The sequence below is a fragment of the Aythya marila genome (assembly GCF_965140915.1).
Source record: "Aythya marila genome assembly, chromosome: 7".
Taxonomy (NCBI): Eukaryota; Metazoa; Chordata; class Aves; order Anseriformes; family Anatidae; genus Aythya; species Aythya marila.
In genome coordinates, this window is record NC_139048.1 from 13,458,624 (window position 1) to 13,483,533 (window position 24,910).

The following is a 24,910-nucleotide window of genomic DNA, read 5'->3' on the forward strand; positions in this document are numbered from 1 at the left end:
GAAGGGGGAATGGAAGAAAGAAGGGCGGAAGCCTTTGATCATGTGTGATGTTAATGCAAGTGTTACACATCAGAGACTCTGCCACAGTAACTAGCATATAAACAGGAGTCTAGTGTTAACAAGGAGGGCTGCTTGAGTATGTTTGTATGTTCCTGAGTCAAAGCAATTTCCCTATTCAACAATACATGACACGGTGGAAGAAGTTCAGAAATAAACCAGCCTGACATGCTTAGACCTTTAATAGAATTTAGCTTCTTAGAACTAATTAAATGTTACTTAAATGAAAAAAAAAAAATTCCAAGTACTTGGGAAAGGTGCCAATTTGACAGCTCTGGAGAATGAAATAATCTAATCATCCCCAGAGCACGGGCAGCAGCAGGACAGGCTTCCCCTAGTAACATACCTCGAACGTGACCTGGAAAGGCTGTTGATAGAAACGGGGGCGTACAATCATCGTGGTCTAATGACTTTTCTGCTGAGGCTGCTAAAAACGCTCCTGCCGAGCGCCAGCTGCCCGCTAGGAACGGCGCCGGGACCTGCCAAACCCCTGTCACCCGCTCACCGTCCATCAGGCGACCCTCAGAGCATTGCTCAGCCCGGGCTGATCGACTGACCCACCTCGGACACTCTCCATACGAGCCCAGGAGATGTGAACAGGATTTGCTGTGTTTAATCTGCACTTTTGGGCTCCCACTCGGGCCTGAGAGGAGCCAGCCTGCTGCTGCATGGGATGGAGGCCGGGATTTTTGCTGCCTCCTCCCCGGGAGGAGAGAGGCCTGCTGTCTCTCTTCCTCCCCACGGTCCCTCCGTTGCCGTGCCTTTGCAGCAAGCCTCTGCATTGCAGCGCTGCGTTTCAGGCGCCAGCTCTCCTTGGAGCTCATCGCCGTGCCTGGGGTCCCGAGCGAGGGAGGAGGCAGAGCCCCTCCGGGCCTCGCTGCGAAAGCTTCGTGGGGCCTGCCAACTCGGCCAGCCCAGGCTGCGAGGGGCTGAACCCAACGCAGCTCGCCTCCTCGGAAATGCTGCGCACCACAATTTCTTTTGCCTTCTGAAGCAAAGCCACACGAACCTCCCTCCTCCGCTCCCAACACCACAAGGGACTGCCGAGCGCAGCTGAAGCCTCCCGTTGCATATTAAGCCAAGAGCCTCAGACACTCCCACATGTATCTCACACAGCCGGGTGCTCCTCCTCTTGTCCCAGGCTGCTGCTGGCCTCCCTTCCTCCCCCACCCGGGCTGTCCTCCTTCATTCCCATCACAGGATGGGGCAAGAGCCAGCACAAAGGCAGTCACGTCAGAAGAGAAGATCCGATGCACTGACCTTGTGTAGGAGACGAGCGAGGGAACTTGCTTCTCCCTTCCCTGCAGGAGCCAGGAAGTCTCCACCTTTCCCTCCCACCTACTCCAAAAAAAATACCTAATTTTCGGTGCCCCGGTGACAGCAACCAAGTTTCTAAGGGTTAACATTAGCTGCTTGTCTGAATGGTGACCTAATTATTGCCATTCTTCACTCTTAGAGGTTACCTGACTACTCCACACATCAATACATTTCAAGATGTGATGTAAATGCAAACAAACACTCTTATGTTTGGAGTTAACACAGTCACAAGATCCCGTGTATCATGTGTTGGCAAGCACAGGAACCAACAGCAAATGACCCACCCTTAAACCTGACCGTTTGCTGTTAATCATTACAGGAGCGTTGCACTTTCCAGCCAGTACAATCAAAGCACGCAAGTTCTTTGAAAATCCCTACACGAGATGATTTCAGCCAAGATCAGCTCCTTTACAAGTCGTACAGGCTTCAAGGTATGATGTCCTCCAGACATACGAACAGAGGCAGTGGAATGCCTTGAAAACAAGTCAGGGGAAGGTTAAATGCAACGCTGCAAGGCTAAAACAAACCTCTGCCTTAAAAGCAGAAGGGAAGGCAGGAATGCCAGAGTAACAATGAAGGCAGAGAGGCACTGCATGTATACAGTCCCTCAGAGATAGGCTTTTCTGCACAAACACATTCCCTAAAGCTTTTTTTATTATTATTATTATAATTATTTTTTGCAATATGTTTATAACCGTGAAGAAATTCAAGGTTAGAACAGCGCTGTGCCACCATATCGTTAGTGCATCACTGGCTCCGTAGGGCTGACCCTCAACACCAAGCAGATGGGGAACTTCCAGGGGAAATCTGGTGCAGAAAATGTGTGGGTGCTTCAAGGAACTGCAGACTTTCATCAAAGAATCAATAGGAAAGAGGTATAACTGAAAGAGGCTGCACTATCTGTGCTGCTCTGCTGTAAAGGACAATGTAAAACTGAGGTCCTGGCTCTGTAGGATCAAAGTCCCACAGCTTTCTCTTGAGATCAGCTTGCTACTCTTCTGCCCTGGCTCCATTCTTGTTTAGGTCATTCCACTCTGCCTCCCCAAATTCCTTTCTGGAAGAAATCGTGAGTAAATACAGCCTGCAAAGTGTTCGCTGACTCCAGGAAATGGATACTACTGTATTCACAGATGATTTTAGAACTTTCCAGCCACTGCATATCAATTTGAGCTCCATTAACATAAATTGTAACATCTCACCATTATTTTTTGAGCCCATAGTCACTGAAAATATTACCCCAGAACTATAAGAAATGTTGCAGCAAGAACGAACAGGTTTGTTACACTTTTAAGCCACGTAAGCCCTTAGCAGGATCACTTTTAGGACACTGTAAAGGAGGAAGGGAGAGAAAAAGGAAGAAGGCTCTCTCACTTGTAACCAAGGTCCATGTGCTGCATAGGGGTGCTCTTCTGTTGCAAATGCTCCTTCTACTCCCGTTGATACAAACGTGATTGCTGTGTCCCCTGTAATACTTTTATACGTAAAGTGCCGTCCATGTAAGAGCCTTCCCCTGGGGAATAAAACATGCGTGTGAATTAAAAGGCTGCGAGCAGCATTCAACAGACTGATGAAGATAGATCGCTGTGATACAGCACTACAGCTTCTGCCATCAGCATGGAAACCATTTGAAGGCAGCAACTATTAATTTTTTTAGGAATATATGACTGATTTGCTTCACAAAGCCCGTCACAAGTCTCCTTCTGAGGCAGGGAGCTCTCCCCTACCTCCCCCCTCAAACTCAGGGCCTTGTTTTAGAGCTCTATCAGCTCACCTTGGTCCCCGTGCACGTCTATCCCCATGACGAGGCACTGATGCATGCATGGGCAGGGCACTGCCAGCCTTTCAGAGAGATGAGAGCTGCAGGAGAGAACCCAGACTCCACATCACGTGGCAGGGTCTAAGCAGGCTCATCCGTGGGACCAAACTTACCGACGGTGACAATGCCCAGAAATCCCCTGGGACTTGACAAATGCAACCTGCGTTAATTATGCATTTCAATAAAACGTCTAGAAGATACACACATGTGATCACCTATAATATTAACTCCCATTTTTTCACTCAGTGCTTTCTGTGGGGACAACCATGCCTCTGGTATTTACGCTCAGAGACTCTGCATTACAAGCATGCCTCCAACATGCAACAGGGAAACCTTCAGGTAAGATATATGGCACCTAACAGCAGTCACAGCTGCCTGATGAGTTACTGCTGGTCAGCTGAGCTGCGGTAAGTGATCAGGACAGACTGTTCACACATTTGTAATGTAAAATAAAATATGTTTGTGTTAACTGTCCCACTGGTTTCTCAACAGGCACAGGCAACCGTGCACCTGCTGCTGATAACTCTGATACCACAGGCACGTAACTCATTAAGCCAAAGTAACTCAATCACCTGGAACCGTTTGTCTTATGCTAACGACTACAACATTTGCCACAGGTATTTTTTAAAAATAGCGCTGATTGAAACTGTGGACGTCTAGAAAAGTCACTTGCAGTGGTATGCAAAGCCTGAACCTTTGAAAGATAAGGCATAGGGCGTACACACCATGTTCTGTTCCTTCATTCACCAAAGTGCCAGAATTTGACTAAAAACACACTTGCATGCATAAACTGACTGCAAATGGGCTTTGTACAAATACTTGTGTCTGAGTCCATAAGCCATAGTTAACAACTCAAGGGATTTCTTTGACAGAATATGATAAGACATCTCTTCTTTATCGTAGTTGCCAGCATTAGACTAATAATAATAAAAGCATACTAATCCTGTCCTGTTTCAGCACTCAAAATACACTGGAGGACAAAAAAAGAATGAGAAACAGTCTTACCACGACGAACACACATGCAAAGAACCATCTGTTTTTAATGTGTTTTGGCAAAATTATCTCAACTCTGGCCTTTAAAGACCCATTGCATGCATGCCTGTATGGCGAAACAATGCCACAAGGCAAAAGCTGCGTGTGAGTTACAAGCTGAGGAGGAGGACGGCCTCTCTCACCTTAGACAGAGGGGAATCAGCGCTCCGGACTCCTGGTTGAACTTCAGGTGTACACTCTCCAGCTGTCTCGTGCGGATAAGCTCGTGAGGAATGATAGCTGCTGAGCTCTCGCTTTCTAAACTGTCCTTCCGGCTTCTAGGAGGAGAGAGAAAAGAGATACTTAGGGTCCCAGTGCTGTGTGCCACTGCTGCTGTGATTCAGATCGATTGTGCGAATGCTGAAGGACACAGGAGCAAACTGTTAGGAAGACGCATCTGTGTTTTCATCACCCTACAGAGACGCAGCCTCTCGCAGACTACCAGGCCCAGCATGCAGCTCTTTGCCTTCATTAGACAACCTAGGATGTGAATAGGAGCCTCATCCCTTCCTAGCATACATGAAAAAAATAATAATCTGGGAAGAACTGGGGCAAAACTACACTCTCCAAAGCCCAAACCAGTATAAAATAGCTTGGAAGAATTAGCAGGTATGCCCTCCCTCCCCCTTTTGCTCTGTCTTCAGGTTATTTTAGGCAGTGGCCTGTGGGAAAGGGTCAAAAAGTCTCTTGTGCCCTTGCTGAGTATCTTTAAGGTCTGAGGCACGTCTACAATTCTCTCCAAATTATTTCTTTCCACAGTTCAACCAAAAGGTTTTGAGAACTCTGTTTCCACCAGCATCAAGACAGCCACAAGATGGATTCTGCACGTGACGAGTAGGACATCTGCAGACTGCCTTCCCTTTGAAGCAAGGCTGCTTTAAGACAACGCAGCTTTGCTTCCTATTTATTCATTTCTGCAAGGCCAGCAGCATGTCACGGAGCTACGACTAAAGGTTATGTTGTTATGTGATTAGGAGCTTCGCCAGACAGAACCCTCCAGATAATCAAGCAGGTGTATCTCAAAATACTTGACCATAAACACTTTATATGTTCAAAGAGCAGTTACTTGATAGCCCGGAACGAAGAAGGCAGAACACAGGATTTACAGTTTTTGAGGATGACACGTATTGATGCAACGTGCCCAAAAGTGACTTATATTTTTGTGACCCGATGTTCCATGTTCACTTAAAAAAAGTAAGACTTTGTGAAGATCATTTCTATACAAGAGAATCACCAGAGGAGCGGAACAGAGAAGGCAGGAGAGAGCTGAAAGATGCCACATAGCAGTGTGGTTTTATCTTGCCAGACAGACCAAAAACCAAACGAGGCTACCAGGCTGCATTTGGGAACACTGCTAAAACACGCCCAGATCCTTCCTCCACCCAAGCTGAGCCATCTTGAACGTACATCTGGAAAAAATTGTAAAGAAACAGCTTGAACTTTGTGAGATCACACCTCTACTTGACTTTACATTTGGGTGTTGTCCCAAAATTACTCCCATCCACCACACACATAGTAATGCGGTTCAGAATGGCTTCCAAAGCAGATCAGCCTCCATCCCCTGCCCAGTCACCTAGTCCCAGGTGAGCCTTCCTCTAAAATGGGGTACGAGCTCAGCTCTTCTATCTCACCATGCCTTCCTGCAAAGAAACAGAAACATGCAGAAAAAAAAACAAAACCAAAACAAAACGAGGGCAGCTCAACTCATCTCCCTGCGAGATAAAAACTGTGAAACGTGTCCTGTGTTCTGCCTTTGCCACACACAAAGTGTAATGGCCTCAGCAAGGACACAGTAGGTCAGGACACAGCTTATGCACGGGGTGGGCTCTGGGCTGTCAGTCAGCCAAGTGTCAGGCTGGTGGGTTAACCCCGAGGCAGAGACACAACATGCTTTGTAGTCTATAGGTGGCACTTAAAGCTGTGTTTAATCTACTTCAGCAAACATTTTACAGCTCTTTGTAGGTGGGGTCTTCAAAGAATGGAGTGGGCCAGCATTTTGCAGGCTGATTACCTGAGAAGTGCACGGTTGATTAATGATCAGTTGACCTTAAGCTAAGCTTTGCCTGAACTTCCTTATCAGATCTTATATACACAGCGAGCTGTGGGAAAGTCAGCCTGTGGTCTACCGCTTCCAATCATTCATTTATCAATCCCTACTAAAAGGGTCAGCCATTAGCAACGCATAGTTTTCAAGCCATAAGCTCGCACTGAAATGCAGTTGCGGAGTTTATGCACCCTGGAGCAGATCAGGAGTTACACAGAGACGGTGCCCTCCTCACCTGGATTGCCTAAGTGCTCTGGGCATGTCTCCTACCACAGCGTCCCAGGCAGTCGGTGCTGTGGGTTCGTGCTGGAGCAGGACAGACTGCCGGGGGACGGTTCCCCAAAACCCCGGGCTCCAAACTCCTGGAGCCGAAGGTGGGTTTTTCGGTTTCCACCACGCGAGCCAGTGCAGCTGCGAGCACAATGGGGCTGCAGTCCTGAGGGGAAACAGCCTCCGGTTGTTAATGCAATAATAGGAATGACGACAATATTCTGCAGGCAAGGGGCAAAGCTTTCTAAATCTTATTAAAACCAGCAAACGCTGTTTGTCATTACACACTCAAGAGAAGATGTTGACTAATGTATAACTCTCAAACGGAACTGTCATGACTTTAAGGCTGTCAATAATTATGACTTCACATTAATAAGTAACCAGCGCTTCTGTCAAAAAGGTGAAGGAGTGAAGCAAAATGGTAGTTAATTCTTTGAATGACGTGAAATTATTAATCCTTTCCACAAAACTTTTCCGAAATAGTCACGGTCTCCGTGTTTCTTTTTTCACTTTAGTGGAGCTCACACGATCTCAGCTATTCAGAGGTAGGGGTGAAACTATGGGAGCAGAAAGCAAACCTCCTAGCTAAGCTATCCATTTCTAAAAGGAGTTTGTGGGTGTGTTGGGGAAGAAGCACAACACATTGAGAGGTGACGGTGCACCCCACGGGCTTGTGGCACCTAATTCTCGCCTCAGCAGAAATCGCCACCTCGGGGCCTAGAGGTGGCCAGTCCCACCGCCCCAGAGAGGGACCCCAAAGCTCGCTGACCCAGCTGAGGCCCTGTTGTGCTTTCATGAGCATCCTAAAAACACCTCAGGAAGGTGGTGAGGGGGGCACGGGCACCCCATGGCCTACATCCAGCCTGCGGACCAGTGCTCAGACCCACGCGGTGGCTGAGGCGAGGCAGTAGGCCCGTACGTCCCACCGCTGCCTCCGCTGTTGTTATATCCTGGGATATGCAACTTCATGACAAGAAAACAGACAAAAGCAAGATCTGAAGGGTATCTACAGGCTTCAGCTTGTAAAACGGAGATGATCAAGTGAAAGAAAGGTGCTTGAGGAAGGCCACAACCGGAGCTTTCAGGCTCTGAGCATGTGCAGGGACTCTGCAGGACGCATTAAAATTCCCCCCCTGGGAACGGAAATCCTTGTGCTGACTCTTCCAAAGGGTGATAGCCCAGATGGAGGGTCAGCAGGACTTGTAGGGCGTTATTAATAAGATTAGAGGTCACGTTGTAACACGCACTGCCATCCACAGCTTGTACTTTTCAGCTGTAGAGGAAAATTTAGAAAAAGTTTGCTTTCTAACACTAACATCCCTGGTTTTACGACTGTCAGTTACCCGTAAGCCTTTGCTTCCTCCACCCCGTCACCAAATAAATCAGCAGCAGAATTTGATGGAGTTTTATTTGTTATGACTAAGATCTAGCTGACTATCACGTAAAACGTTGCAAACTCGGTCTATTCCAGATTTAATACTTCATCCAACCCACACACAAAAAATTCATGTTTCTCAGTGTCCAGAAAAAACAAGTCTGCAAAAGCCAGGGCTGCTGCATTAGGGAAAGCAGGAGATTTAAATGGAAGCAGCATGCCGGAAATGCCCCAGTTTAAGGACTGCACATCTAGTGTTTTGTGAAACTGGAGGGGAGGTGGAGGAGATTAAAGCGCATTTCCCACTGATTGGGAGCTTGTGGGAGGTGTAAACGTGGGCAGTTGTCAGATTAATTCTTTAGATGATTACATTCTTTTTGTTTCTTTAAAGCTGTTTGTAGTTGGGTTTGATGTCTCCTGTTCTGGGCAAGTGTATTGCTGCAGTTACCAAGGTGACTTTAGCTGACTTTCAACTATTTTTTCCAGCTTCGGTTTCTACCAGTAGTCTGCTTCTGGGCGGAGGAGAGAGAGAGAGAGAGGAAATTATGTTTGGTTTTGTTTTGTTTTTTTAATTTTGTGAATGCTGATTAGCACTCTGTGAACTTAACCAAAGTCATACTTGATTTTTAAAGCAAAGTTTTAGGGAGAGGGGTGGTCAAGCTGTTGCAAAAGGGTCCAACGTGGACCGCAGCCTCCCCAGACCTCTGCCCAAAGGGAAAAAGGGCCCGAGGAGACTACAGGTCCCAGCGTGCTGCGCTCCTCCATGGGAGCAGCCACACGCTGCAACCTGCAGCCTCCTGGGGGCCCTCTCCTCGTATTAAAGACGAGGGTGGCTGCAATCTGCTTAATTTTCTGCCAATTAGCAGCAGCCCTTGGGGATCCTGGAGAGTGGCCAATGCAATCAGCGGGTTGCGCAAAGTTTGGATGTCCCCTCCTTATAAGTCATGTTTACGGCAGGCTCCTCTCGAGCAGTCCCCATGGCAGTTATTTTATGGGATTCAAGAATAACCAGATCGGATTAAGAAAGGTTTATTTATTCTTGCATTTGCATTCCGCTTGATGATCAGAGCGTTTGATCTCAGGGATCTGTCACTGAAGGAGGTCTCAATTCCCTTCCAAGCTCTGTCACTGACACGGAGAGTAATTCCTCGGCGTTTCCAAGTCACCACCCTGGGCACTGAGCTCACCAAGGCCAGGCTCTTGGAAGCTGTCCACGGCAGTGACTCTGTAAAACTGGGTGCCCACCGCATTGCTAACCCGACCTGCAGCCACTTCTCCTCGCTTCCTAGGTACAAACCCCAGCACCACGAGGCAGCAGACACAGAGCGAGCTTACAGCAGCTGGGAAAGAAAGTCTGCCTGGCTTTTTTTTTTCTTCCTTTTTCCCTTCCCAACTGGGGCTATTTCAAACTTCCTCGCTCCCTAATGAAGATATGGTCAAAGATCACTTAAGCGTCGGCAACCTTCCAGTGTCTTTCCCACAGTTTCCCCTGAAGGGCAAACCGGCAGTTGTGGGAAAGAGCCCCGAGCATCTTGGCACACGGCGTTAGGGACACGTCACGGAGGCACGGAGGCAAGTGCAGAAGTGGGGGGGACGCTGCTGCACAGCTCCTGCTGTGGTCGCACGGAGCCAAGGCTCAGATCTGGGTGCTCACCCTCCTGGTTCAACCGGCCGGTGAAGATGCGCTGTGTGAGTTCCCTGGCGCAGAAGGGCTCCAAGGACAACGCCAGCAGCAACAATCTTCTTGCCGCTCACATATCCCTTTGGAAAGCTGCATAATAACTGCTGTCAGTGCTTGCAGGGGCCAGGCTGTTCCAGACCTACAGCTGAACTAGGGCTGAGCGATTCAGGCTGTGCCACCGGCACCCTGCAGGCTCAAACAACTCTTGTGTGCATCAGGTTCCCTGTGCCTGTAAAACCGAGACATTTTTCCACGCAGGGGTGTTGCAAGGATTAAGTCAATGTTTGCAGAGCACTTTTGGATTCTCAGATGGGGAGAACTATGCAGAAGTGCAAATTACTAGCATGGTGACCATTCTGCACTTCTCCTGACACCGGTTTTCCAGCCATTCGCTTTTCTAGTTCGCAGGCTTGTCACCCAGCACTCAGGCTCATGCTGAGAGACACTCCCTAAAGCACACTGCCTCCCCCCTTCAGCATTCCTTACTCAAGCAAGACACCACTGAATGGTGTCTCGATGAGAGAGCATGCCTAAATAAGCAGGACTGGCTTGGAAACTTGCTGCTTAGTGGTTGCAGAATCGCAGAGTCTAGCCAGAACTAGACAGTTTCAGAGAATGCTGAAATGCTCCCCTTTATGCAAAACGTTGCCTCCAAGAACTGAAGACAGGAAACCAGCTACACAGACAACAGCTCCCCTCCGCCCAAGGAAAGCAGCAAGCAAAACCTCGTGCGACTGGAAGACGCACAGCGCAGACGTGCCTCAAAGCAAATTCTACATCTTGATATCACCTTACGAGCTTCCTCAGAAACGCTGCTCGGATGGGGCTCGTTCATTTGCATCAACCCATCGCTACGCAGTGTTTACTGAAAGGAGGCATCAGCACGCCCTGCTTCCCGAGTCAAAGGGGCTACACGGAGAGCAGCCCCGGTCCTGCAAGCGGTTGCACTCTTATTCACTTGTTCCACACCTGGCACTGCATCACACCGTGATCTCGGAGGACTTCTGGAGCGACACAGCTCCTCCCTCTTCCCACAAGGGAAGGGCACCGACCTGAGATGCTCAGGGTGCCCTGCGCCAGGAGGTCACGGCCAGGATGGTGCCGCCAGCCCCACCTGCCAGAGGCTCGCTCCCTGCTCTGTTTGCCAGGGACCTGCCTTCATTTCCCTCCACAGCTGGGAAGTGTTCAGGGCTGGATGGAATTAGCACACTGGCACAGAGCTACCATATGTTAAGGGATCCCTAGACTCAACCTGTTTTTCTGCCGGGAAATTGAAGGCAGATGGGATTGGAGGTCTTTGGGGCATCTGCTGTGGGCTCCCGGACAAATGACCACTGTGCATGAGTGGCCTGGGGGGGACCAGAGTGTGTTGCTGCCTGGGAAATCCCAGACAGAAATATGGGAACCATGCATGAGCGGCCTGTTGAACCACACTGCTTTATCCTCCTCGACAAGAGGAGGATAAACTCTTGTCGAGTGATAAACTGTAAGGAGATGCTGGATAAACCTCGTGTTTTGTCATATTGACGCAGCCTTGGGAGACCTTTTTCCACTACTCACATCTCACCTTGAGACACCGGGGATGTGTGTGGGCACTACCTGAATCCTGGAACAATGAAGTGTAGCAATTACTGATAATTTTAGCCTCAACTTATGCAGTGATGCAGCTTGCTAGCTCTAGGTTTCTATTCCATGCCTCTGCTGACAGGAGCGGTAGAACTGAGTCAGCCAAGGGGCAGAAAAACATCACTTTCAGCAATGCTGTGTGATAAAGGGGACCCTTGAGGGGTGGAAAAGGTCAAGAACTCCCCTATCCCAGCCCTGGCTCTCACCACAACTGTGGCAAATTAACTCCTCTGTCCCCACGTGTAACATGGGGATACTACTCCCCTGCCTCACAGGACAGCACAGAGCCAGTTGCCAGGAGCAATTACAGCCTCAGCCCTGGAATCTCCTACATCGAGAAATTAAACAGCGAAGGGAGCGAGTGTCACTGATCTCTGACATCTGGAGCCTCCAGCCCACCGAGGTCTGAGCAGCACCAGTGTTTAGTCTGACATCTGAACGCTCCCTGTTGGGAACAGCTCGCAGCATCCAGCAACAGCGAATCTGCAGACTGAGAGCCTGGGAGCATCGCCTGGTTGTGTCTCGACAGCACCTACCAAGCTGAGGGGTCCTAAGAAATAACTAACGCGCCACTGGGATGTACATTTGGATTCATACACGTCTCATTTTTCCAAGGTGTAATCAAGAGTATTGTGTTACCTATGGTCAAAATGATTAGTCAAGTTTCCAAAGATTAATTTTATTTTTTTTTAAATGCATGCAAACTGATTTAATGGCTGCTTATGAACTGAGCTAGCAGTCATTTGGAGAAACAGATGTCCAATGCAGTTTTAAGCATTAAGAGTGCCTTTATTCATATCCTTAGGAGGAAAAATGGCTACACAGTCTACAGTAATAACACTAATGAATCAAAGTGCTACAGCTGCCCAACAGGGTTTTGACAGAAACCAGCTTTTTTCTCAAAGGAACTTTTTTTTTTTTTAGGATTCTGGGACAGTGAACAACTGCTAATATGAATGCTTAACGTGTAAGTATGTGCCTTGCTGAATCAAGCCCTATCTGGAACCAAACAATGTGAGGATTTTGCATAAGCACCAAGAACTGTAACGACACAAAGATGGGGAAATTCACATGGAATCTGGATCTCCAAAATTTTCTACAAATAAATATTCAAAAGTTTGAGTGTTTCTGACGCTGTTTAGTGACACTGAATGCAGAACAGGTTGTCTGCTTTAAACCCTGACAGATTATTGCGTGTGGGTGGTAGGGTTAGGATAAAAGAAAGGGAAGAAAGCCACTATGAAAGCAGCCAGTGGCTGCAAATCTATGATAAATAAACAGCACATTCCTCTTCTGCACGAAGCCATTAGAGTCTATGTCAGCCTTTAACATCCTAATGTCAGCTGGGTGCAAATTTGACAGCCACGGGGTTCTGCGGTGCTCCCTACGGAAAAGAGATTTGGAACAATTTGCCATGCCCCACCAGAGCGCTTCTGTCAGGTTCCTGAGGAGCCCCGAGTGCACCAGTTATTCGCAGGACCCTTGCAACGAACCATGGGTTTGATATTTTATGGTCTGGTGTGTACAGTGCAGGATATGATTACACTCAAGCCTGGTTCCCATCAGCCAGCACCTCGTAATCGTTAACATATTTATCCTTGTGGTGCCTCAAGAAGATGACATTGTTATTAGTCCCATTTTATAGATTTAGAACTGAAGCTCAATAGCTGGACGACTCGCCTTTCGTTACACAAGATTCACAGGGAAGGCCAGAACTGAGACCCAGCTCTACCAGGCCCGAGCGGGATCGCACCAGAAGGATGAGATCCATGTACAGAGCTGTCCTTCTCAGGTGCCTCTAAGTCCTGGGATGTTACTGTATCTGCACTGGGTTTTGTCTTGCAGGTCTCAGCCTTTGCAGCAGTGTTGTGGTTTAACCCCAGCAAGTACCCAAAAGGAATGTGGATGGAGATATCACATGCAAAAACTGAACTCCTGAGCTACATTCCCCTGCAGCAGTGGGAGACAAGAGACTCCAGACCATGTACGTGTGGTTAGAGCAGGTTGTCCAACCTTGCTCAAATGCTGATGCAGAGACAGTACATTGAGAAAGGCCAAGTGCTGGTAAGATCTTCCTCTGCTGCTTCACCTGTACCATAGTGTGCTGGAAAAAACGTTGACTGGTAAGTTTTCGCTAAAGGGTAATCATCAGGTCTGATTTAACTACAGATTAGTTAGAAGTTATGAGTAAAGACTGCTTGACGCTACAAATCACCCATCTCAGGGAGGACAACGCATCAAACAAGTCCCGCTGCATCTGTTACACAAACTAGAGAAGAAAAAACACTGCACGAGTCGAAAAAGACCTTTCCCAAACTCCTCTAAAAGCAGTCAGAGAGGAGATAGGAAGGAGGTATTAGGGCACACCGCTGTTTAAGTTGAGGAGATCAGATGTTAACCAGAGTGACCAGCAGTAAGACACAGAGCAGCCTGATAGCTCTCTTTCCCTAACAGCAATGCTGTTATGGAGAACCAGGCTAGCTATCAGCTTCCACAGCAGCAGCCACAGACCTCAGAGCAAGGTATTGATCTTCCAGGAGACAAACACTGGGAACCAGCCATTCCTACCAGCCGTGCTTCAGGGAGGATGGGTGTGCAGCTGCTACAGGTAAGAGCCTTGCTACAAAGGGTGCTATCGTGGATGTGAAGCTCTGAATTTGACCTGCCTTCCTCTCTGTCTCAGAACAGCTAAAAACTCAGGTAAATATTTGTGTGCTCCATCACAGACCTCTACGAACATTTCAGCACTCTGTCTTGAGCACACCTCTGTTTATCATACCCTGAATAGCAGACAGCTTTCTTATCTAAGCAACAACTGCCTCCCAGCATTGTGGCTTACCCATCGGCTGCCTCCCTTGTCCTGATGAACACCCAAAATGTTTCTGTTCTCTCCCAGCTGCTGCAAACAGAGAGCTTTTACTGCCATGCAGATTTATGCAGGAGCCTGGCATCAGTGAGAAATCCTGCTCAGTACTTCTAAGGCTGGCAGTGATTGATTCTTGCAAATGAGATGATATCATCTGCTTTTTTCAGTGGGGCCAACGGGACCAACCTTCAGGCAGAGAAGTACTACTCAGAATCAGAGTCAGGTATGAATCTGGCTCCGTATAATTACTACATATCAAAAATAACATTACTAAAACAATACTAAAACCACCTGATAATTTTTTTTTTTAATTTTATAAGCACCAATATCTCATCTTACGTATTAGTACACAATATCAGCAAATGATATGATACTTTCCCAAAGTACCCAGAATTATTTATAAGCAAATTAAATCAGAGGTCACCCAGAAAATGGAACAAGAAAGGACACCAGAGTCCTAATTAAGTATGAGCAGTATTTTTTCTGTGAAATGCTTGATCAAGAACGAAACTGGAATTGAAACAGAGCAAGGTGCTGCTCCTGCCTGGCACTACAGGAAAGAGCTGATTTCATGATGATCTTTACTCTTAAAGCAAGAAAGCACAGATGTTCACAGGAGACTAGAAAATACCAAGACAAAAAGAGTACGGGAAAGATACATGCCTTTCTGCATCACTTCGATGAGAACATTATGATTTATGGAAGAGATTAAACTAGTACAGTAACCAGCCTAAAATGGAAGAAACACAAAAAGACTGAAGATACTGCTGATGGCTTGAAACCACAGGTAATTTCCTACAGATTTACTGCAGCCAAAATTCACAAATGAGGACAGATCTCCAGGCCCACCTAGTCCCACTTTACTCACCTGTTAGTGTACAGACCATTAGATGTGAGGGTGATAACTGGCAGGTGATTACTGACAGTACCTGCCTGCTTAGGCAAGACTGAAGTCCCCTTAAAAATATTAATGTTTTAATCAAAAGGTCTCTAATTATGAGCTTGGAAACAAAATGTGCAGGCAAAAATATCAGCAAATGCTCACCTATGCCACCTAGCTCTTTGGATACCTCAAGACTTTTTGACAGTACATTTTAAAGGGCTCAGTCCAGCCAATGGCAGGGGGCTGGAATTAGATGGTCTGTAAGGTCCCTTCCAACCCAAACCATTCTGATTCTTCCTTTGTCTTTGCCCTTTGCAAGTGTTTGCTATCAGCTTTTTTCTCTGCCTGCCAAGCCTTTTCCCACCCAGCTTTAACTGAGTTTTCCAGTCTGAGCTCTTAGCATTCCTCCTCCCACCACCTGAGAATGCATGACGAAACTTACGGTGCTCGGTCATGGTTCAACCCATTCTGTCTTTGTGCATTTATTGGAGGTAGAACAGGTTTGCTGTTAATCTCAAGCCCTCTCCGCAAAGTCTCCCTGATTTGTTCTGTATCTGCAAAGAGAATTTTTTTAGTGTGACTCAGAGTCCCCAGAAACATCACATAACACAAGGAAACACCAGCTTTTCTTAAACGGCCTGTCTCTACGGTGTATTTCAACTAAACTCTCCCCCTTCAGAACGAAATAAAGAAATACTACGGGTGAATTCTTAATGGCCCTTCCTGCACCTCAGCAGTTACTTCACTTTATAAAGTCAGCCTGAATTCTCATGTTTTGGGTTGCAACGTTATGTCAAGCAAGGAGAACTGGAAGCTTTTCCCAACGAGAAAATTCTGGGTAGTTTTGTATCTTTTCATAAAGGAGGTGTTTGCTGTACCTGAAGCTCTTGCAGAACCTCCTGACACAGCCAGCCTTTGTGCTGGAAGTCGCTTTTCTCATTAGGCATAAAGGGAGTTTGCTCCTTCACCAAACGAGGGCAAGGAGATCCTGCAGCTTTTGCAAATGGCTTTGTAAATCTGATGATTCATTTACAATCAGATTTGCAAGAAGAAAGTCATTTTATGCAGGGTAAACTTCAGCCTCCAGCTCACGTGTGAAAATAAAATGCAAATTATGCAGCTCAGATGCAGCGTGCTTGCTTTTTCGTTTTCCTGTGGTGTTGATTGGCCAAATACTTTAACAGGATGCTTTCTTAACTTGCTTAGAAGTTTCCTGATCTTTTTTGATAATAAAGGTGGAGGAAAAAATATCCAAATGATTTCAAAACCTTTTGAAGGATACGACATACAAATATCATCTATGCCTGTTCCAGGCTCTGCATTTGCATGGCTGAGGAAGATTACTGCCTAGTCCTTTTAGATCCAATGCTCTTCAAAATATATGCACAGAAGCCAGACAGATCCATATATCCATATAGGGCTGGTTGGTTGTTTTAAACCATGGACTTAAAAACTGGCTATCATGGACTTAAGATACCATTCTTACAGAAAACATCATTAAGTCCAAGAAATCTCAAACCCTCAAATTTTATGTTACTTTGCCCGTTTGAAAGATAGCAATTTCAGGCACGCTTAATGGCCACAACATCTGTGCCCTGACACAGCATCTCACTGCAAAGGGGAACTCCACTGTATTTATTTTTTTCTTTCCAGAGTTCTGTATTTGCAAGATTCACTTGAGTTCAGCTACAGCAACATGCAGCGTCAGTCCATTGTGCCACCCAAGAAGTGACAAAGTTAAAAAGGAAACACAGGCTGGGAAAATGCAGTTGTGTCACTCTGCAGGTGCTAACAGCCCCGGTTTCACCCAGTTCTCAGCTTAACTTTGCAGATTTAGATTACAAATAGCCTAAAACCTGAAAGACACATTTAAAGAAAACAATGCAAAGATCTCCTTACCTCCTGTCTTCCTCAAAGAGGCCACACCAAAATTTATTTTGTTCCTGAGACATACTGAGCCTTCTAGCATGAGTGCTGATTTTATTTTATTTTTTTAAATGAACCCCACAATGCTGCCCAGACCAGTCAGAAAACAGGGCAAAAGGCCATGACAGCGACTCAGCCCAGGTCCTCTTACCTTTCCCGGAGAGCCGCCGCGGCTGGGTCCCAATGCAAATGCTCCTGCTGTCTTCATCATCCTCGGGGGGCCGGCTGAGATCGTCCCAGGCACATTTGGCACTCACTCCGCTCAGGTTTGAGCCATCTGTCTCAATCCCTTTGTCGACTCTCTCCTGCTTGAAAAGATCCAAAACCCCACGACTTTTTTGGGTGTGACTTGACCCTGAGCCGGAACCCACCCTGGCTCCGTGCAGCGTGAGCACGGCTGCCGTCAGCAGCTCCTACATCTCCCCCTCTGCTGCCAGCCCCTGGGCTTTGATATATCAGCTAAGGATGACCAGACACTGAGCCAAATCTTGCAGCTGATGTGAGCTGGAACAACCTTCGTGGCAGGCTGAGCTGCACCTTTCCTCCCTGCTTCCCTCTGGGGTGCTCAAGGGCATAAATCAGGGAAAGACAGAGGTGAAAATGAGAGTTCTGGGGGATACCAGGTTGCTTCTACGTTAACACCTACTCAAAGGTGAGTTACATACTCCTATACGAAGCAAAACTTCTCAGTCTACCTGTTACATGCCACTGATTACAACCCCACAAATAACTAGGACCCTTTCCCAAGCTTACCAAAGAGTCCCACAACAAAAAGTTGACACGGAGACCCATGGTTCCCAAGAGTTCACCATTTGCAAACTGCCCATACAATGACTGCTTTGTACCGTGCTGGTCTGTTCAGTTGAGGACAGACGTGCAAGGAGACATTGGTCCATATGCAAGTGTCAAAATCAAAACACACAAGCTCCTTCCCTTGCAAGTTGGACTTTCCAAGCATGTAAAGCACCGTTTGGTGTCACACACCACCACCGAGCAGCTGGATGCTCTCAGACACCACGCATTTTTTCAAGGACACCTGTATCTGCTGCCAGCAAGACTGGCCCCTACGCTGCACCCAAAACCTCCTGCAGGCACCTACCTAATGGGAACTGTCGTTCTTCTGAATTTCCACCCATTTCCCACAAGGGGGTAATGTTGAGCTGAACAGACTTAGGGCTGGGTTACACCGAGGAAGGGCTGCTCTTACACTGGCACCTCTCTCCTGGCACTGAATAAATCCGGCTCGTTTTCCTCTGTTCTGTAGGGGTGTCACTTCTCATAGCAGTGATTTCCATCTCACTACATCCAGCTGGGTCACCTCAAAATACGCGGTAAGTCCCGCTGCTCGCAGGACAGAAACTTTGCAGATTTGAGGGAAGAGCAGAGCTGTGTCCCACACGACAGGAGCAGACCTTGCTGCTCAATATTCCTAGCCTCGGGTTTGACCTTGCCACTGGAGTCAAGAGACCGTGGGAGCATTCGGTGCTTTGCAAAGTCTGTTCCCCAAGAAGCAGTTTCCAAGCTAAAACCCTCACACACTCCTCCCCCTGCCCAGCTGTAGCCACTGTACCCTACAAAGAGCCTTGCTTGCTCTTGTGACCATCCAAGAGGGGATTTGAGCAGCTCAGAGATAAGCACGAGCGCTCTGGGTGTGGTTGCACAGCGTTTGAAGCTGATGTAATTCGCAGCGGCTGCAGTCCCACCCTCCTCCATGTGCTCCTACCCCTTCCCCTCAGCCAACTGACTGTTTTTTTTTTTTTTTTTTTGCAGCTTTTTCACCTTCCTGAACTGGCTTCTCTGGCCCAAGGAGGGAGGCAGAGGGGGGTAAGACCACAGCAGTCCTGGCTTAAGTATTCAAGAGACTGCCTTCCTTCCGTCTCTCTCCCTGGAAGAAGGCTACTCGCCGGGCTCTTCCTCTGGCGTCAGGGGAAAACTGGCTTCTATGAAAAAGGAATGGGAAAATCTGAGAAATAATACAGCGGCTGGAATTTTCTTTTGTTACATGCTAAACACAGAATTAGTTGTTTAGCCCAGAAATAGAAGTTGTGAAAAAAAAAAAAAAACCAAGCCCTGCATCTGATTCTGCATATGCTGGTGATGCTCTGAGCGAGATTTACCACGTGGCCCTTCGGGGAGCCCTCCCCGGCGCTCTGCGAGGCTCCAAATCAGCTGGGGATTTTGTCAGCGTGGTTGGTTTTTTATTCCAGAGGTTGGGAAGCGAAGGAGGGCCACCAGACTTGCCCTTGAGCAGGGAGATGAAGGGCCCTGAGGACTCCAGCTGGACGTCTCTGGGATGTGCTGCTCCATCCCCGCAGCCAGAGGCCCCGCTCGCAGCACAGCACGATGCCTCGGGGAGGGGGAGAGGGATGTTCTGGGGGAGAGGGATGTTCTGCAGCCCCCGTCTGCCTCTCAGCTGCTCTGCAGAGCACTTCCTCGGGGGGGAAGAAGCGCTGCTCTGCTGGCATCCCTTGGAGATCAAGGGGAGCTGACGGGAACGAGCTGGCCTCAGGCTGCCTGTGTTTGTAAGCATCGATGTCGAAGGGGGAGAAAATAAGAGGAAATAACCAACGCAGGGTCTCCGTTTGGGGAAAAGCAGTGCTTTTTCCCCCAGTCCCAGCCAGTGAAGATGTGCCTGGGCTGAGGGGCTCTTCTTCCTCCCTTTCAGGGCAGCCTGAGCAGGAGGTTGGAGGAGCCCAGGGCAAAGGAGGTTCAGCTTTTCCCTTCCCTCAAAGAAAGGATGTTTCTGTCCCATTTTCCTCTCAGCATGTGGGAGGGATGCTCCGAGGCTCTTCTAAGCCACTGATCCCTTTCTAAACGAGCCAGAGCACTGCAGCGTGACCCGCAGAGCAGCAACCACAACTCAGGAAATTTAAATCAGCTTTATTCTCTTCTGAGATAGCTGCTAAGACAGAGAATCAGCACAGAGCTGGGGACCGACAGGGACTGCTTGACGGCGCTGCCAGGGAAATGTGAGCGGCCTACAGGGAAGCCTGGCTGCACAGAAAGCAGCCAGCGCTGCCACAGCGTTAATTGCCGACATCCTGGGATGACATCTTCGTTGGGATCCATTCGCAGCGACTTCGAACAGAAAGTACAGCTGCTGCTGCCAGGCCTGGGTTTAGGCCTCAACCCATTCCCACCAGAGACAAAGCAGCCTCACAAGGAGCTCTACCCGCGCCCTGGGAAGTCATTTTCTCCCCCCCCTCGCCTCCACCTATGTGCCTTTCAGCTCCCACATGCTGTTTAACACCACCAAAAATGCCAGGGGAATGACACTTCATCCTTCGCCCACTAATTGTGGGCAGGAGGGCTGGCCCAGCCCTGCCCACGGTCAGGTTTTGGGCTCTTTTCAGGACCTGTCCCTGCAGATTTTGCTCCGTGTCTCCCCGCAGTCTGTAGGAGCGTGGCAGGAAGGAGCAGCGCGCACACCTGCGCATACTCATTGTTGAAAGAGCAAGAGAGAACAGAAACAGGAATGTTTTAATGTGAGGAAGTCCGGAAAGACCACAGACGGAGCAGCCGTCAGTGGCAGGACACGCTGGTGAGGCAGAAGTACTCTTTATTTGCCTTAACTTGCCTTGGCTGACTCAGATTCCAGTAAGCCCAGCCACTTCTCATTTACAGTAAATTGAAGAAAACCCTGTTATCGTGAGGAATCACCGCTGCTGCAGAGAGCAGACAACACCCTCCAGGAGGGGAGAGGGCACACAGGCGAAATTCTGAAGAGCCTGAAAACTCTCGCGTGAAAAACTTGCAGTCGTATTCGCTCCCACACTGTGGGACGTTGGCGGAGCATTTTTTTTCCCTCTCTCAGGCTGGGGTTGTTATTTTGGATGAGCAAACTCTTCAGAACAGTAAAAGTAGAATTTGGTTTCCTTCCTGAGCTTTCAAATTAAAAGATGCTGTGAGGCAACTGGGGGTAATCAGATACAGACACACAGACCATAAGCGAACGCAAGAGCTTGTACAAAACGTGCACATATGCACGTGCCTTACCAGGCTACGCCATAAGTTCTCTGTTAAAGGGAAATACTCCGTGAGTCACCAAAACGAGGTCAGCACCACGCTGGATTTGCCTTGGACCCCTGCTCTCCAGTCCCACAGCTCTGCTGAAGGGGCACAGAACTGCTTCCCAAGCACACAAATCGGCGGTAGGTTGCGGGATGGAGGTAACCCCTCCACAGAGGTCCTGATCTTGTCTTTAAACTTGGGAAATTCACAACTTCAGCTCTGAAGCAGGTTTAACAGACCTTCCTGCATGTATTATTAATAACGTCATGAGAGGCTTTTGGCTCGCCATAGCTTTTCAGATCATGCTGACTACTTGGCCTCAAGTGACATCCTACAGGAATGAGCTACGCTGTCTCATTTGCTAAGAAATAAGAACTACTCATTTTGATTTTTGTGTCTTATTTCTCCTTATGCTTCCATATAAGACAAACGAGGAAGTTCCTGCTCTACCATCTCTAAAGTGGATACTGTCCTATACTCTTCATCATTTGTTTTCCTTCTTTCTTAACCATGCCACAAATCTTACTAATTGGTCTCATACACCAGACTGTGTTTTCTTGGCCTAGCTTCTCTTCATTTCCTCCTAAAGCCACCATCCACTGGGGGCAGAATATGAGCACTCTTGAACCACTTCTGAGCCAGCAAACAGTCTCTAAGACTGTTCTGAGATTACTGCAAAAATTGAGAAGATCTCAGCACCTTTACAGAAAATAATAAAACTGGTTTATGCCATTAAACCCGTTCTCCCTGGCTACCACAAAAGACGTGATGTTTTATTAACTAAAGACATACTTGCAGATGTGGGTCGATTTCAAATATCGTTTCTCCTCTTCGCATATCTGTTATCAGCCAGGGTCCTCCAGCTCTACAAAGAAAGAAAGGCAATGAACCAAACAAGGCTTTAGCTAGGAATGAAAGCCCTCCGTGACCTGTTTCTTGCCTGGTGTCTGGCACCACAAAGTCCTACAGGGCAGTCTAGATTGATGCAGGCTATCCCCTGTGTGGACCCACTTCCTCGTACAAGACTGAAGTGAGTTTTATAGGTAACTGAATTGGGACTGAGAAGTCCAACATGACCTGGTATATGAGATATAGGTACATGAGAGATCAGCAAGGCATGGGTCAAGATTTACACCTCTCCTAAGCATCTGAAGATGCAGCTGGGTCCCAATGGGACTTCCCTTTTTGCTGAGATCAGCAGTCATGTTCAGCACCATAAAAAGCTCATTGCTCTGATGAACATCCTCACAATAGACATTCCGCCCAGATGGTACTTAATGGCTGAGTACTCAGATGGTTCAGCAAAATCCTTGTTTTCGCTAGCAATGAAAGCTGGAAGGGTCAAGATGTACCCCAACAGAGGCGATAGAAAGATTACTGTGAAGATGAACTACTTGGGGACTTTATTTTGGGTCACAGTGCACCCAGGCTGGAGAAGTCAGCCTCAAAACAAGCTTTTCATTTGAAATAAAAACTGAAGTCTTGTGAAATCACCAGAGTTGGTTTTCTTTTTTTTTTTTTTTTTCATGAGACACTGTTATTGCAGTCAAAAGCCCCCTCCTCTGGCCCTGTCTGTGTTAGACTCCTAAAGCACTTGCAGCCAGACCAATAAAGGTTAATATTTTATAGGTTTTTGGATGCATCGGTAGCTACTCTTTTTTCACATCACTTTGGAAGCTGTTAATTTGTAACTGCAGAAGTGCCACCTGCTTCAGTTCCTCACTGGGACGCAAGAGCCTTTTCCCCTAGCTCCGTATCAGCAGCTCAGCAGTTTGCAGCTTTGCCTTTGAATCAGATGCATTTCTGGATTTCATTTTATCCTTGGAAAGGTGCTTGTGCCACAGCACAAAAGCCAAAAACCAACATGAAAACAGACTGGGGAGAGGGGTGCTACATCTGCATTGGTTTAGAGGAGTCAAGGGAGCTGCAGACAGCATTTATTGTCTTGGGGTCCCAGAAACAAAGCTTGCAGATGGACAAATTCCCTCTTCTCCAGGGCAATCACATGAATTATTTGCACTTGTGCCTAAACGGGAAAAGTTCAAGTTTAAGAAATTCAGCAGCAAAGGCTGGACTCTTCCAAATAATCAATCAATTAAAGCCCATGGTGGCATTATAGACTGCACTGTTGTGCCCATATTCAAAACGACTTTGTTTAAAATGTTTTGAGCTACTACCACACTGCAATAATCTCAAAATATAGGAGAAAAGCATTTAAAGCAAATGCCTGCAAATCAAAAAAGTTTGGTTGCAACCTGGCAGCAAATAAAGCATCAACAGATTACGTAATATTTAAAATCTGTCTCCTCCTTGACCCAACAATATCTTTGTTTTGCCAAGGGAGAAATAACAGGATGAACTTCACTCCTGTGAACACTCTTTCTACTGCAAATTGGCCCTTCAGGACAGAGTGATTTTCTCACTTTCAGACAGTACCCAAGCTTTTGCTCGGCACTCTAAGTCAGACCCTCACTTCCCTTTCTTTCGAACTACTCAGAGAGGTCACCAGTAACAGCTATTTTGGCTCCTTCAGGAAGAACCAATGGGAAAATGCTGCAGGTGCAAAAGACAGGAAATTTAGCTTTAAAAAGCTCATTGTGTTCCGCCCTGAACACGTGGACTTCCACATGCATTAATCCGCCATCTAAGCATCTGTGTGTGAGCAGATTTGCAATGAATTCCCATCTCTAGCTACAGCACAGGACTAAATAAGTTCCGCCAACCAGTTAAAGATTGTTGATAAAAACAAACTGAATTGTTCTCTGTCAGTATGCCCCTCTGTATGGGGCTGCAGGAACACTTACACTGGCACAGTCCGAAGCAGCTCCAGGATCCCTTGCCCGTTCCATTGTTGAGCTGCGTGCAGTTCCTCAGTACAAACCCCAACAATCTGGAAGAAATAAAAACAGAGATGGGAACTGTGTGAAAACTGTGAAGAACACGTGCCACATGGTGCTGGATCAAACTGTAGCGATACAGAGAAGCACCATTCCTTTGAACTAACGAGACAAGCGAGGACAAGAGGAGCCTGAGACAACAAAGAGATTCTGCAGTTCCTTCTGCCCTCCCAATATCATGTGAAGTGCCCTGGCATGTATGATTTAACGTTGCATGGAGTGTGTGAATTAAGTAAGAGGAAGGCCTGGTGAAACATCAGGGCTTACTGGTCTGTTGTCACACTTCAATCGAGTCCACACAAGAGAAACCAAGCCAGGACAGGTTAGGGTCTGAGTACACGCAGAACACCGTGCTGTTGGCCAATTGCTAGGAGCACGAGTAATAACAAACCATCAATTTCCATCAGGCAGGAAACTAACTGCCACCAAGGAACGCTTCGGTGCTCATGGATCCTTGACCGACTTTGTTTGCAGACTGGTTAAATCTCACCTACCACGACAAAGTAGAGCTGCTAACATAATGCATAATCCACTCCTCACTGCAGGCAACTGCAGACTTCTGCCTTCCTGCATAAGGCAGGATGTGTTTGCTCTTCAGGATGAGATCTACCACACTGAACAATACCAGACATCCTTCTCACAGCAGCTGAGATCAGACACTTCAGATGAAGGGGCGAAATATTCTTCAGCTGATAGAGAATGGCAGTTGGTTTTGTTTTTTCTTTGATCCATCAAGCACTGGCTTGTGCTTTGGAACACAATGATTCACCCCCTGGGATGAGAAAAGATTTTAGCCACGGACTTCTGCTTTGTCTCTCAAGACTTCTTTCCCAATGACATTGGATTCTTGGTCAGAATCTGTTCAAGTGGTGCTTTATCAGAGAACAGGAAAATTGAAAACTTAAGTCCTGTAGAGCAGTAAGCAGGAGTACACGATGTGCCTTCACCACAAGCAAGTATTTACACTGTCCAAGATCTGCATGGAAACCTGTCAGCATGCACCCTACCTCCTCTGCCCCTCGCAGAGCTCACTTTCTCAGGACCCAGCCCCTGGGAACTCACTTCATCCCCACCCACCTCCCAGGCTTCCTCCGTGAGCAGCCTGAATC

General features: G+C 47.5%; 1 protein-coding gene across 5 annotated transcripts in view; it reads right to left on the reverse strand.

Moving 5' to 3' along the window:
* Positions 1-24,910, reverse strand: part of SUFU (SUFU negative regulator of hedgehog signaling) — an 83,749-nt gene that overhangs the window by 17,690 nt on the left and 41,149 nt on the right. For 4 of the 5 annotated variants that reach the window (XM_082765146.1, XM_082765147.1, XM_082765145.1 and 1 more), the window contains exons 5-10: positions 23,709-23,794; positions 21,697-21,769; positions 17,045-17,201; positions 15,410-15,521; positions 4,366-4,500; positions 2,746-2,884 (exon numbers count right to left, since the gene is read on the reverse strand). In XM_082765146.1, the coding sequence (XP_082621272.1) occupies positions 2,746-2,884; positions 4,366-4,500; positions 15,410-15,521; positions 17,045-17,201; positions 21,697-21,769; positions 23,709-23,794 (702 nt within the window). The remainder of the gene's footprint in view (positions 1-2,745; positions 2,885-4,365; positions 4,501-15,409; positions 15,522-17,044; positions 17,202-21,696; positions 21,770-23,708; positions 23,795-24,910) is intronic. The other variant, XM_082765149.1, reaches the window with a different exon arrangement.